This window comes from Anolis sagrei, chromosome 5 (assembly GCF_037176765.1).
Source record: "Anolis sagrei isolate rAnoSag1 chromosome 5, rAnoSag1.mat, whole genome shotgun sequence".
NCBI lineage: Eukaryota > Metazoa > Chordata > Lepidosauria > Squamata > Dactyloidae > Anolis > Anolis sagrei.
The window spans coordinates 112,695,492-112,707,366 of NC_090025.1; the positions used below are offsets into that span (position 1 = coordinate 112,695,492).

The window sequence follows — 11,875 nt, forward strand, 5'->3', positions numbered from 1 at the left end:
TGAGGTCTCTTCCAACTCTATGATTCTACGATTCTATGAATGGGTTCTCCAACATGAAAAGTTATAATAGAAAGGACCATATGTAGCAAACAACATCCCTGAAGATACAAGTCAAACTAAACAAGCATATAGATGTATACTCTCTCTCTCTCTCTCTGTTGTACACACACATATCTAGTAATATCAAAATGTAAATGCTGAAATTTGAAAAGCTGAATCCACAACAATCCATAACAATCCCTGACCACAAACTATACTTTGCCAACTGTTGTGCAACTTACTGCAGCAGTCTTGTTGTCTCTGTCAATTTACGCTGTGATCATTGTATATTTTGAATTATTCACTTGCTGGCAGTTTTCCAGTTGGCCTCACCTATTAATTTTGACAGTTGCCTTGCCTTTTAGTCCTGTCTGCATTGATTTTGTTATTGTGAATTAAAATTACATACCTAATGCTATCGTGTGCATTTATATAAATGGTATCACGAGGTCATACCAGAACTCACTCAAATGCTTGCCCATTTCTGCTATATTTGGGGGTGCCTCTTTGTAATCTGATTAATTGTCATTATAGCCTGTAGGTATGGAGTTGTCTGTAAGTTTTCCTCTCCTATGTGAATAGATCTGTGAGTTAAGTTTTATTTTGCTTTTAAAAAAAGTAATGTTGGGAGGAGCCACGTGATGCAATGGGTTAAACCCTTGTACTGCTGAACTGCTGACCTGAAAGTTGGTTGGCCTAAACTGCTGGCCTGAAGGTTGGCAGTTCAAATCTGTGAGATGGGGTGAGCACATGTCTGTCAGCTCCAGTTCCTGCCAACTTTGCAGTTCGAAAACATGCAAACATGAGTAGATAAATAGGTACTGCTTTGGTGGGAAAAGGCAAAAAGATGCTCCAAGCAATCTTGCCGGCCACACAACCAGCAGGTGACAATGCAGACTCCTCAGCTTGAAAATGGAGGAAAGCACCTCCCCAGAGCCAGAGATGAGCACCACTTCCAGAAGCCGGAAATAAAAGGAGAAGCCTCTGCCTTTGTGCTTGTATGTCTCATTTGTATATGATTGTAAAAGGCATTGAATGTTTGCCTATGTATGTAAATGCTGTAATTTGCTCTGAGTCCCTAGGGGAGAAAGGCGAAATATGAATAAAGTGTATTATTATTATTATGCTGCAAGTCACAGAGTAATAGTAATAATAATAATAATACACTTTATTTATATTACACATTTCAGTGTGGAACACATCTCACCACATCACAGGATGTCTAAGCCCCACACCACAAGAGAAATTATACTGTTTAGCCGGTATTGCACCATCTAACATCCACCAGGAAGTAGTAGTCAATAATGAAAGGACCAAGACAGTGCTAACTTTGGCCCATCACCTGTTCAGATATCAGCCAGCACACCAATGCCTTAAATCAAGAAATAGCTTTCTAAGATCTACAAATATACTCGCAGGAACGCCTCAGCAAGCGAGAGTCCAAAAGTGGCAGGCTAAAACCCAGAATCTCAATCCATGGCTAATACCAAATGAGGACTTCTTCCTGAGCACACAGAAGACTGGGTGACTTGGAAGGCACTGAATACACTGCGCTCTGGCACCATGATATGCAGAGCCAGCCTTAAGAAATGGGGCTACAAGGTGGAGTCCACGACATGTGAGTGTGGAGAAGAGCAATTATTATTATTATTAGTAGTAGTAGTAAACTTTATTTGTACCCCGCTAGCATCTCCCAAAGGACTCGATGCGGCTTACAAAGGCCAAGGCCTCAACACACAATATAACAATACAAAACCTAAGGCAAATTAAAAACATTTAAAGCAATATAAACAACAAGCAATAAACAATACACTAAGACACAATAAAACTGGGCTGGGCCAAAGTAATGGGTACAGGATTAAAAGTGCTGATGTGACAGGTGGTATATAAGGCATTATAGGGCAAGTGCAGTGTGCGGTGTGCAGCAAAACCAAAGACCACCTATTACAATGCAGTCTGAGCTACTTGCACAATGGAGGACCTTCTTACAGCAACACCAGAGGCATTCCAAGTGGCCAGCTACTGGTCATGGGACATTTAGTATAATGCCAAGTTTTCTAACTTTGTTTGTGTTTTTAAATTCATGACAACTTTACCCTCAATTCACTTCTGACATGATAAACAAGTATTATTATTATTATTATTATTATTACTATTATTATTATTATTAATGTTGTAATTTAGTATGTGGTATTTAGTATATTACTACAGTTGTTTTGTATTCACATTTCCACATTACTGGATCTATGTACTTCTAGCTTCCTTGAGATATTCTTTGCAATGTGTGGTCTTTTCTGTTCAAAGTTAGAATCACCAAATGTTTTCCATCGCACAGGTTAATGATCAAAGATGGGTCCACTCTATGATTCTGAAAGAGCTTTTTAAAAGTGCACTGATGTCTCCAACCAGAAATCAGTTGTAAGGATATCTTTTAATTCTTTTCTTTTAAAATAAGGGGTAATACTTACAGCAACTGCAGGGAGGGCAGATGGGAAAACATCCTTTCTTTAATTTCAGCAAAGGTTCCATTGACCAGGCTCCTGAGAAAGGAACAAAAAAAGTGCAGGAAGGATCCATAGGCAGGAATCATTTGCAATACTTTATTTATTATATTGCCAGCACAACATTTATCCTTTGGACGTGTGGGATGCCAACTTTCATCGTCACCAGCCAGCATGTACTCCTTGCCTTCCCTTAACTCCAAACCTGACCATCAGTATGGTTTCTCCACCAATAAATCAAGTCCTCCCAAAAAATATTTCTAGCAAAGCAAGTCATCCTACATCCTTCCTACTTTTGATTGCCTTTCCCTTGGAAAGGAAAAGCCGAACTACTTCAGGATGGAAGATCTCAACTCCAAAGCAAATTGTAATTTTTTTAAAGTTTGTGTGTGTGTGGGCATGTGTGTGTGTGTGCATGTGTGTGTGTACACATACACAAGGGTGGATCAAAAGGTTTTGCCTCATGTGTCATAAAAACGTTATGAGTGAACATATAACAGCAGAAGTTGCTATGGATCATAGCCTGAACTGTCCCCTACACAAAACTATTGTGCGACATAGTCACCATGAATGTGTACACATGTGTGCCATCATTTAACCCAGATTTTAAAGCTGTTTTAACATCATTCAAGTCACTGAATCTGAAACCACTTAGGTGGTCTCAGGTAAAAGTCAGAAGGGGCCAAGTCATAAACATTCTTCCAGCGATTGTGGATTTCCTTAGGTGCACAACCTCCTTTTGCCAGAAATTTAATGATGACTCTTTATTTGAGCTTCAGATTCATGGTTCTAATCAGTCAATTGGGAAAAAAGACTACATCAGTAGAGTAAGGTCATACATCGATAGTCCAGTAGCTGGGAAAGAAAGAAAAGTTAGAGCGAGTGTGTGTGTTTGTGTGAGTTTGTGTGTGTGTGTGTGGGGGGGGGGTGTTTATGCGTGTGTGTTTGTGTGTATAGTTAGATAGAATTATATAAGTAAATTGTAACACCATCACAATCACCTTTACAAAAAAAATCCCACATATTCTCATAACATTCTGATAATTCCTGTTTTCCTATCTTTTCCATTTCTGTAGTTATCTATGACTTATACATACCCAATTTTTCCCCATCCTCCCTTATTTTAAAGTTGACTTCTATGTCTATTCATGCATTTTGCAAGGGACAGAACTAAGCAGGTGAAATAAAACTAAGCTGGGGTGACAGTGGTAAGTTCAGTGGAGCTTCCTCCCGAGTAAACAGATCCAGGAAAGCAGAATAAAGGAGTTTCAAGCTGTTGTTTCTTTGCATTGTCAAAGGCTTTCATGGCTGGAATCACTGTGTTGTGAGTCCAGAAACATTCTCTCCTGACGTTTCTCCTGCATCTATAGCAGAAATTCTTAGAGGATACCTGTGAGGATGCCTACCATAGATGCAGGCAAAATGTCAGGAGAGAATGCTTCTGGAACATGACCATACATATGTATTGTCGAAGGCTTTCATGGCTGGAATCCTTTGGTTGTTGTAGGTTGTTTGGGCTGTAAGGCCATGCTCTAGAAAACATTCAGGAGAAACTTCTCTCCTGAAGTTTCTCCTGCATCTGTGGCAGGCATCCTCAGAGGTTGTGAGGTTGGAAAACTCACAACAGCCCACTGTTGTTTCTTTCCCTCCCTCTGTCTCTTTCTGTCTCAAAGACTCAACTTGTTCCAAGGCAGTTGAAACTCAAGAGTGAACCTCAAGAAGCTCGCCCAGATATCAAAGTCTTTCTGGAGACTCTGACATATAGCCAGCTACTTGAGTTGGGCATTCCACCCTCTGTCCCTTTCTTTCCAAAGACTCTTTCCAAAGACTCTTTCTAAAGACTCAAGAAGCTCGCCCAGATGTCATTCTGGAGACTCTGACAGCTAGCCAGCCACTTGAGTTGGGTTTTGCTTTGAGTTCCAGATGCAGGTGAAACATCAGCAGAGAATGCTTCTGGAACATGGCCATACATATGTACTGTTGAAGGCTTTCACGGCTGGAATCACTGGGTTATTGTAGGTTTTTCGGGCTGTAAAGCCATATTCTAGAAGCATTCCCTTCTGACATTTCTCCTGCATCTGTGGCAGGCATCATCAGAGGTTGTGAAGTCAGAAAACTCACAACTCACTGTTGTTTTTTTCTTTCCATCTGTCCCATTCTTTCCAAAGACTCTTTCCAAAGACTCCAAGAGTGAAGCTCAAGACGCTCACCCAGATGTCATTCTGCAGACTCTGACATATAGCTGACCACTTGAGTTGGGTTTTGCTTTGAGTTCCAGATGCAGGCGAAACGTCAGGAGAGAATGCTTCTGGAACATGGCCATATATATTATTGAAGGCTTTTGTGGCTGGAATCACTGGGTTGTAGGTTTTTCATGCTGTAAGGCCATGTTCTCAAAGCATTCTCTCCTGACGTTTCTCCTGCATCTGTGGCAGGCATCCTCAGAGGTTGTGAGGTCAGAAAACTCCCATACAGCCTGAAGAACTCACAACAGCCCACTGTTGTTTCTTTCCCTCTTTCTTTCCAAAGACTCTTTCCAAAGACCTCAAGAGTGAAGCTCAAGAAGTTCACCCAGATGTCAAAACCTTTCTGGAGACTCTGACATATAGCCAGCCACTTGAGTTGGGCATCCCTCCCTCTATCCCTTTCTTTCCAAAGACACTTTCCAAAGACTCCAAGAGTGAACCTCAAGAAGCTTACCCAGATATCAAAGGCTTTCTGGAGACTCTGACATATAGCCAGCCATTTGAGTTGGGCATCCCTCCCTCTGTCCCTTTCTTTCCAAAGACACTTTCCAAAGACTCCAAGAGTGAAGCTCAAGAAGCTCACCCAGATGTCAAAACCTTTCTGGAGACTCTGACATATAGCCAGCCACTTGTGTTGGGCATCCCAGACTCTTTCTAAAGACTCCAAGAGTGAAGCTCAAGAAGCTCACCCAGATGTCATTCTGGAGACTCTGACATCTAGCCAGCCACTTGAGTTGGGTTTGGCTTTGAGTTCCATCAAGCCACCCCTTCCAAGGATTTGCTCAAATGGTCCTATGGTGGTTGAGAAAGTCCCACCAACTCTTGCTCCATGGGATGAGCAGGCACTCTTGCCAATGGGAGGGAGGCATGCCTCGAAGGGCCTGGGGCATGCATGCTTGCCTCTCCCTGCCTGGCCCAAGGCTGGCTGTCTCTCTAGGCTGGGGACTTACAGGGAGCTGATGTCTCCAGGGAGGCTGCGGGGCACGCCGGCGGATCCGACGCAGATGACGGACTCTTTGGTGCAGCTGCTGCAGGTGGCCGGGCATCGGAAGGGCTTCTTCACCTGGGCGCGTTGCAGCAGGCAAGGCACCGCCAGCCCCAGCAGACACAAGCAGCCCCAGGCGCCAAGCGGCAGGCGAGCCATGCTGCTCCCTCCTCCTCCTCCTCCCCTTCCTCTTCCTCCTCCTCGTGCCCCTCTTTTGGCCCTGCAAGGCGGCTGCTGCTGCTGCCCAAGAGGAGGATGCTTCTGCTGCTGCTGCTACTGCTACTGCTGGAAAGGCTGGCAGTGGAACCGGAGCCAAGCAGCATGCTGCACCCTTAACGCTCAGCCTGACTCTCTCTCTCTCTCTCTCTCTCTCTCTCTCTCTCTCTCTCTCTCTCTCAATGCAGTTGCAGCAGCAGCAGAGGTTTCTCTGCTTCCTTTCCTCCTGACTGACATCAGCACACCGGCCCCTTCTCCTCACCCCCCCCCCCCTTTCCCTGTCTGGTCATGAATAATTCATCAAAGGCTCCACTGCTAGGGAGAGTTTAAAAATAGCCCCCTCCCCTTTACACCCAGGCTCTCTTGCCCACAGGCACACACTCTCCATGGGCATCCCCCTTCCCAGCCCCCTCTAGTTCCTCTTTGGTTTATGGAGACTTTAACACAGGGGTGTCCAACCCATTTTTCACCCAGGGATACATCAGCCTTACAGTTTTTGTTGTTGTTATTTGATGCACAACAAGATCACTTTGCTGGTTTTTGTATTGGATCACACGCCGGACACTTCTCAAGTGTCTAGGACTGGGTGATGTATCGGCAAATAATGCATGCAGATCCAAGCAGGGCGGTCTTTTGCATCTGACAGATGGTAATTTTGTCAGCACTTATTGTTTTTAAGTACAGGCCAAGGTCTTTAGGCACTGCACCCAGTGTGCTGATCACCACTGGGACCACCCTGACTGGCTTGTGTCAGAGTCTTTGCCATTTGATCTTTATTATTTACTAGCCTGGAGAACCGGCGGTGCCCAGGTTATCTGAGAAAGGCATTGTTTGTTTTTCAAAGTTATGTAATCATAGAATCAAAGAGTTGGAAGAGACCTCATGGGCCATCCAGTCCAACCCCCTTCCAAGAAGCAGGAATATTGCATTCAAATCACCCCTGACAGATGGCCATCCAGCACCTGTTTAAAAGCTTCCAAAGAAGGAGCCTCCACAACACTCTGGGGCAGAGAGTTCCACTGCTGAACGGCTCTCACAGTCAGGAAGTTCTTCCTCATGTTCAGATGGAATCTCCTCTCTTGTAGTTTGAAGCCATTGTTCCGCGTCCTAGTCTCCAAGGAAGCAGAAAACAAGCTTGCTCCCTCCTCCCTGTGGCTTCCTCTCACATATTTATACATGGCTATCATATCTCCTCTCAGCCTTCTCTTCTTCAGGCTAAACGTGCCCAGCTCCTTAAGCCGCTCCTCATAGGGCTTGTTCTCCAGACCCTTGATCATTTTAGTCACCCTCCTCTGGACACATTCCAGCTTGTCAATATCTCTCTTGAATTATGGTGCCCATAATTGGACACAATATTCCATCTGTGGTCTAACCAGAGCAGAATAGAGGGGTAGCCACGCGTTGCTGTGGCCCAGTCTGGTGACCTGGAAAATCAAGTAATGAGAAAGTGCTGGTTTCTAATATATGGAATGTCTTTCTGCTTGTGGATCAACAGTATTTCTTGCTGTTTCTTTGTCAGTGTTGATGTGGAGATTGTCTGGTTTGCCTACTCTGGAACATGCAACATGGAAATTGTCCTTCTTTAAGGGTCCCTTTCAAATCTATACTATATCTCTGTGTGTGAATCTGGAGCTGACAGAAAGAACTCAACCCGCTCTCCCCAGATTCTAACCGCTGTCCTGTCAGTCAGCAATTCTGCTGGCACAAAGGTTTAACCCATTGTGCCATGGGGGCTCCATGAAACTGAAGTCAAATTTAAATATTAATAAGAACTTCCTGATGCTTAACAGCAGGACAAACTATTTTAGAAAGTAGTGGGTGCTCCTTTCTTGGGGGTTTGTAGACAGAAGCTAGATGACCATGTGCCAAGAATAGGTTAACATAGCTGTAGCTTCATATATTGCCATAGAGTTGGAGGAAATGAGCCTTGAGGTACTGCATTTCACTGCATAATAGTCATCATTGCATAATAGTCGCACCCCTCTTTTCCAGTCCAATAGTATAATTAATACAGATGTTTGGCACTGGGACTCTCCTCCCTCCTCCCCCCTTCTCTCAGATGGAACAAACAAACAAACAAACCTAGAAACCAAAGCTGTTTGGGGCTGGGACTCTGCCTCCTCCTCCCTCTTTCCTCCTTCTCTATCAGAGCTAAGGAAATTCGCAAGCATGTGGACAATTTCAACAGAAAGGAGGAAACCATGAAAATGAACAAAATCTGGCTACCAGTATTAAAAAACTCTAAAATTACAACAGCAAAACAAAAGAGAGGAAACAATAAAGGACATCTAATCACCTCTCAACAAAAGATTGCCCCAGGCACCAACAAGCCACACCAAACAACTGCCAGGCCATCAAATGCTAATCAAGGTGGTCAGTTGAAACATTCACACCTAGCTCCAACAGACAAGAGATCTTTGTCCCACCCTGATCATTCCACAGATATATAAACCCATTTTCCTAGTTCCAACAGACCTAACTATCTCTGAGGATGCTTGCCATAGATGCAGGCGAAACATCAGGAGCGAATGCCTCTAGAACATGGCCATATAGCCTGAAAAAACCTACAACAACCCAGAGATAAGGAAGTTTTAAAAATAACAACAACCAAAAACTGGCAAATTTAAGGAACACATTTTTCTTTGCACCCCCTTTTGAAAAAAAGGCATAAAAATGAGACCATTGTGTGGTGGAAATGGTATCTTCCATCTCTATGGGTCTATGATTTTGTGATTCTGTGCCGCAACCCACAGTTTTCTAAAACTAAAAAGAATACTAGTTTTCACACACAAACCAGATTCACCCAGAGGAGAGAACAGTGTGTGTCTGTGCCTGCATAATCTGTGTGATTGTCTGCATGCCTTTGTACATAGTCTCCTAATGCAATTGGCAAATGATACAGCTATACGTTTGATGAACAACTGTCGTGCACATTCTGTACTTTAGCTGGGTGCAATGGCTGGTGGGATCTTGGCATCAAGGCCACACTAGCTCAATGTCACCTCAGTGCCCTATTCTGATGTTCAGAACCATTTGCTCCCAAGACATCTGGAGGGCATCAGAATGTGGAGAATTGCTTTGTTGTAACATGTTCCTCTAAACCATGAGAGGGCAGTTCATTCTACAAGAGAGTTGACATAGCCATAATCCCCACAAATGACTTCAAAATTAGGGTGTTCACCCCACTAGAAACTTGCCAGTCAAGAGAAATGCTATGGCAAGACTAGAGCAAGGTCAACACTATGATTCCAAACATGACCTCAGACAGCTCAGATTACATAGTTAAACTTAGGACCCCTTCTTTGTTCTCTGCTTCCCAAGAATCAGAATAGACCACTTCTAAATACTTAGGCATAATTGTTACAATGTCATTTGCAATTTTAAAAAAATCTTCTTGTCTCCATTAGTACTTAATTCCATACAATTGCAACTCATCCCATGAAAAGGTATTTGCTGTCAAATAACATTTTTGTTGTGTGCCTTCAAGTCATTTCCAGCTTATGGCAACCCCAAAGTGAACCTATCACGTGATTTCTGGGACTTGCACAAGGTAATTCAGTGGATTTTCATATTTGAATGGGGAATTGAACCCTGGTCTGCAGAGTCAAAAGGTCCAACGCTCAAACCAGTAGCCCACACTGGCTCTAGTCATATTCCACATCATATATTATCATACGTCACATGCCCATACCTGATCTCAGCTTCTAAGATGTTAATATTTTAAGTGGCAACAATTTTAAGAGTAGTTTAATGATAGGTTGTTGTGAGTTTTCCGGGCTGTATGGCCATGTTCCAGAAGCATTTTCTACTGACATTTTTCCCACATCTATGAAGGCATGCTCAGAGGTTGAGTTTAATGATATTTTTTAACTTCTGTGATTGATATAATGTTTAAATGTCTCTTTTAGCGGTTATAAAGCATCTTGAGACCTTGGGGAAATGGTGGGATATAAACAAATATCAGCACCACTGAGATTGTTAGCATTAGCAATGCGTCGCAGGCTCGTTTGGTGGGGATGAGGGACAGGGCCTTCTCTGTGGTTGCCCCCCGACTTTGGAACACCCTCCCCAAAGACATTAGACTAGCACCCACATTGGCAGTCTTTAGGAAGAACTTGAAGACCTGGCTATTCCGATGTGCCTTTCCAGAATAGGATAACCTCCAGCACTACGTCCCAGAAGCACTTTATTAGAGTTTAAGACTCTCTGCACACTGCACTTGCCCAGAATCTCAACATATCACCTCTTACACCCAGCACTTTTTTAACCTGTACCCTTCATTGGCCAGGCCCTAGTTTTATTGTGTAATAGTATAATGTTTTCTTTTTGTTATTGCTTATGTTTTTAATTTGCTTGCATTGTATTGTTATTGTCTGTTGTTGTTGTGTTGAGGCCTTGGCCTTTGTAAGCCACATCAAGTCCTTCAGGAGATGCTAGCGGGGTACAAATAAAGTTTAATAATAATAATAATAATAATAATAATCTTCCAAATAATATTTTACCTCTGCTCACTGTCTTCATGGTACTCCATGCATTCTACTCATTTTATAAACTTACCATTGTCTCATGCATTTTATATTACTATTTTCTTTTCTAATCCAAGAGGCCCACCCCAATCCTAGAGATAAAACATCACCATTATGTCACGTAGCCATGGGCAGTTTATCCTACATGAACTTGGCTCAACAAATTGTAAAATGATCTAACTTGGTGGCCATCAACACACCTTTTGAATGCAAATTCCATAGTTAACTGTGTCAGGTGAAGTATATTATCTAATCTGCACTGCTTCACTAGATAACCCTGGAGAATTGTAATAGGCCGAACTTACCTATCTGAACATATTTCCCTCTATGAACCATCTCAGAAATTAAGATCCTCTGGGGAGGCCCTACTCTTGGTTCCGTCTTCTTTGCAGGTGCAGTTGGTGGTAACGAGAGAAAGGGCCTTCTCAGTGACATCCCTAGTCACTGAAGAAGGTCCTCCCTAGTGACATCAGATCAGCCCCCTCTCTCCTGACTTACAGGAAAAAACTGAAAACATGGATGTTGGACCAAGCATTTGGACAATTTATCAGTGCAATAAACGAATGTGGAATGGTGCATAGCCTTGAATTTTGATCCTGGATTATGTGATTTTAATTAATTTTAATGTTGGAATGTTTTAGTGGTTGCTTTGATAAATTTGTTTTATTTGCTGCATATGTGTTGTATGGTATAAAGAAGCTGTATACGATATCAATCTCACTACTGGCACAAAATATAATGAAATGTGTAGTTATATACTATAATATATCCCACAGCTGAACACCACTGTAAAGGATTATATGTAATATACCACTACTGGACAATATTATGGTAGCGAGTTGATGTTAGATAGAATGTGTAATAGTAGAGTGAACACTGCTTCAGTCTTCTTTTGGTTTAATGCTGCCACCAACCCAAGCTGCCTTAGGATGTTTAAAGTGAGTTTCTGAGGTAAACTTTTCCCCTTCTCTGCCAACACAGCTTTCCCCTTAGCTCCCAAAATAACTGTTTGGATAAGAGACCTTTCTGTGGTATCAGGATGTTAAAGATACTAGAATTATCACAAAGGATTGCTGATAGATTGAGGAACAATTGAGACCTTTTTGAAAGTTAAATAGAAAAATATTTATTTATAAAAACAACAGACAACTAACTTCTGAGAGGCATAAAACGCTTGACTTGTTACAAAAGTGTACTATAGCTTGATAGTTGCTGGAATAAGTTTCTTCACTTAGTTACATACAGAGCTAATCAAACAGATATAGCTGCTGGTTACAAAAATCCCTCACTCTACTTCAGAGAAATAGCAATGAGTTTCTGACTAACCTAACCTAGGTAGTCCCCTGAGTTATCAGCTAACTC

The 11,875-nt window shown here is 42.5% G+C and overlaps 1 protein-coding gene across 1 annotated transcript in view; it reads right to left on the reverse strand.

Annotated features, from left to right (window-relative positions):
• The window catches only part of LGI2 (leucine rich repeat LGI family member 2), a 41,339-nt gene extending 35,108 nt beyond the window's left edge, over positions 1–6,231 (reverse strand). The window contains exons 1-2 of the mRNA XM_060777872.2: positions 5,737–6,231; positions 2,508–2,579 (exon numbers count right to left, since the gene is read on the reverse strand). Of these exons, the coding sequence (XP_060633855.1) occupies positions 2,508–2,579; positions 5,737–5,930 (266 nt within the window). The 5' untranslated portion in view covers positions 5,931–6,231. The remainder of the gene's footprint in view (positions 1–2,507; positions 2,580–5,736) is intronic.
• Positions 6,232–11,875: the final 5,644 nt, after the last annotated feature.